Here is a 1,581-nt window from a genome sequence, read left to right on the forward strand (position 1 = left end):
TGACCCTCCCTGACGGTACCTGATTGTTGAGATGTTGCTGTCTCGTTCCCAGTTTGTCTGTAAGAACGACAAGTGTATCCCATTCTGGTGGAAATGTGACACCGAGGATGACTGCGGGGACCGATCAGATGAGCCACAGGACTGCCGTGAGTAGATCCAATCGGATCCCTATCGATCACCCCCTGCACAGGGACCGCACGGGGTTAGATACAGGGTACAGCTCCCTCTACACTGTCCCCCACTCCCAGGGACAGGGGGTTAGATCACTGTCCCCCACTCCCAGGGACAGGGGGTTAGATACAGCTACAGCTCCCTCTACACTGTCCCCCACTCCCAGGGACAGGGGGTTAGATACAGAGTAAAGCTCCCTCTACACCGTCCCCCACTCCCAGGGACAGGGGGTTAGACACAGAGTAAAGTTCTCTCTACACCGTCCCCCCCTCCCAGGGACAGGGGGTTAGATACAGAGTAAAGCTCTCTCTACACCATCCCCCACTCCCAGGGACAGGGGGTTAGATACAGAGTAAAGCTCCCTCTATACCATCCCCACTCCCAGGGACAGGGGGTCAGATTCAGAGTAAAGCTCCCTCTATACCGTCCCCCACTCCCAGGGACAGGGGGTTAGATACAGGGTAAAGCTCCCTCTACACCGTCCCCCACTCCCAGGGACAGGGGGTTAGATACAGAGTAAAGCTCCCTCTACACTGTCCCCCACTCCCAGGGACAGGGGGTTAGATACAGAGTAAAGCTACCTCTACACCGTCTCCCACTCCCAGGGACAAGGGGGTTAGGTACAGGGTACAGTTCCCTCTACACTGTCCCCCCACTCCCAGGGACAGGGGGTTAGATACAGAGTAAAGCTCTCTCTACACCGTCCCCCACTCCCAGGGACAGGGGGTTAGATACAGAGTAAAGCTCCCTCTACACCGTCCCCCCACTCCCAGGGACAGGGGGTTAGATACAGAGTAAAGCTGCTGTTTCTCTGTGTGTTTGGGTCTGATCTCTCTCTCTCTCTCCCTCTCTCTCTCTGCAGCTGAATTTAAGTGTCGCCCTGGACAGTTCCAGTGTGGTACGGGTCACTGCACCAACCCAGCGTTTATCTGTGATGGCGACAGCGATTGCCAGGACAGTTCAGACGAAGCTAACTGCGGTCAGTAACCTCACGCCCCGCCCCCCCCCCCCCCCCCCGTTTGCTTCCCGATCGCTGGCGTCTCCGTTCCTCGTTCACTCGTGTGTTCTCTCTCTCTCTCTCTCTCTCTCTCTGTACGTGTCTGTCTCGCTGCGCAGAAATCCACGTCTGCCTCCCCAGCCAGTTCAAGTGCACAGCCGCAAACCGCTGCATTCCCGGGATCTTCCGATGCAACGGTCAGGATAACTGTGGAGACGGAGAGGATGAGAGAGATTGCCGTGAGTCCCTTAGTCCAGCGCGTTTACTCTCTCTCTCTGTCTCTGTCTCTCTCTCTCTCTCTCTCTCTCTCTCCCTCTCTCTCTCTTCCTCTGTCTCTGTGTGTGTGTGTGTGTGTCTCTCTCTCTCTCTCTCTCAGCCTCTTTCTCTCTCTCTGTCTCTCCCTCTCTCTCTCT

General features: G+C 56.4%; 1 protein-coding gene across 1 annotated transcript in view; it reads left to right on the plus strand.

The window, feature by feature from the left end:
• Window positions 1-31: 31 nt before the first annotated feature.
• The window catches only part of LOC122545666 (low-density lipoprotein receptor-related protein 1-like), a gene marked incomplete at its 3' end in the record, with an annotated part of 2,793 nt that continues 1,243 nt past the window's right edge, over window positions 32-1,581 (plus strand). The window contains exons 1-3 of the mRNA XM_043684618.1: window positions 32-146; window positions 1,034-1,150; window positions 1,288-1,407. Of these exons, the coding sequence (XP_043540553.1) occupies window positions 32-146; window positions 1,034-1,150; window positions 1,288-1,407 (352 nt within the window). The remainder of the gene's footprint in view (window positions 147-1,033; window positions 1,151-1,287; window positions 1,408-1,581) is intronic.

Source organism: Chiloscyllium plagiosum, unplaced genomic scaffold (genome assembly GCF_004010195.1).
Source record: "Chiloscyllium plagiosum isolate BGI_BamShark_2017 unplaced genomic scaffold, ASM401019v2 scaf_51367, whole genome shotgun sequence".
Classification (NCBI taxonomy): domain Eukaryota; kingdom Metazoa; phylum Chordata; class Chondrichthyes; order Orectolobiformes; family Hemiscylliidae; genus Chiloscyllium; species Chiloscyllium plagiosum.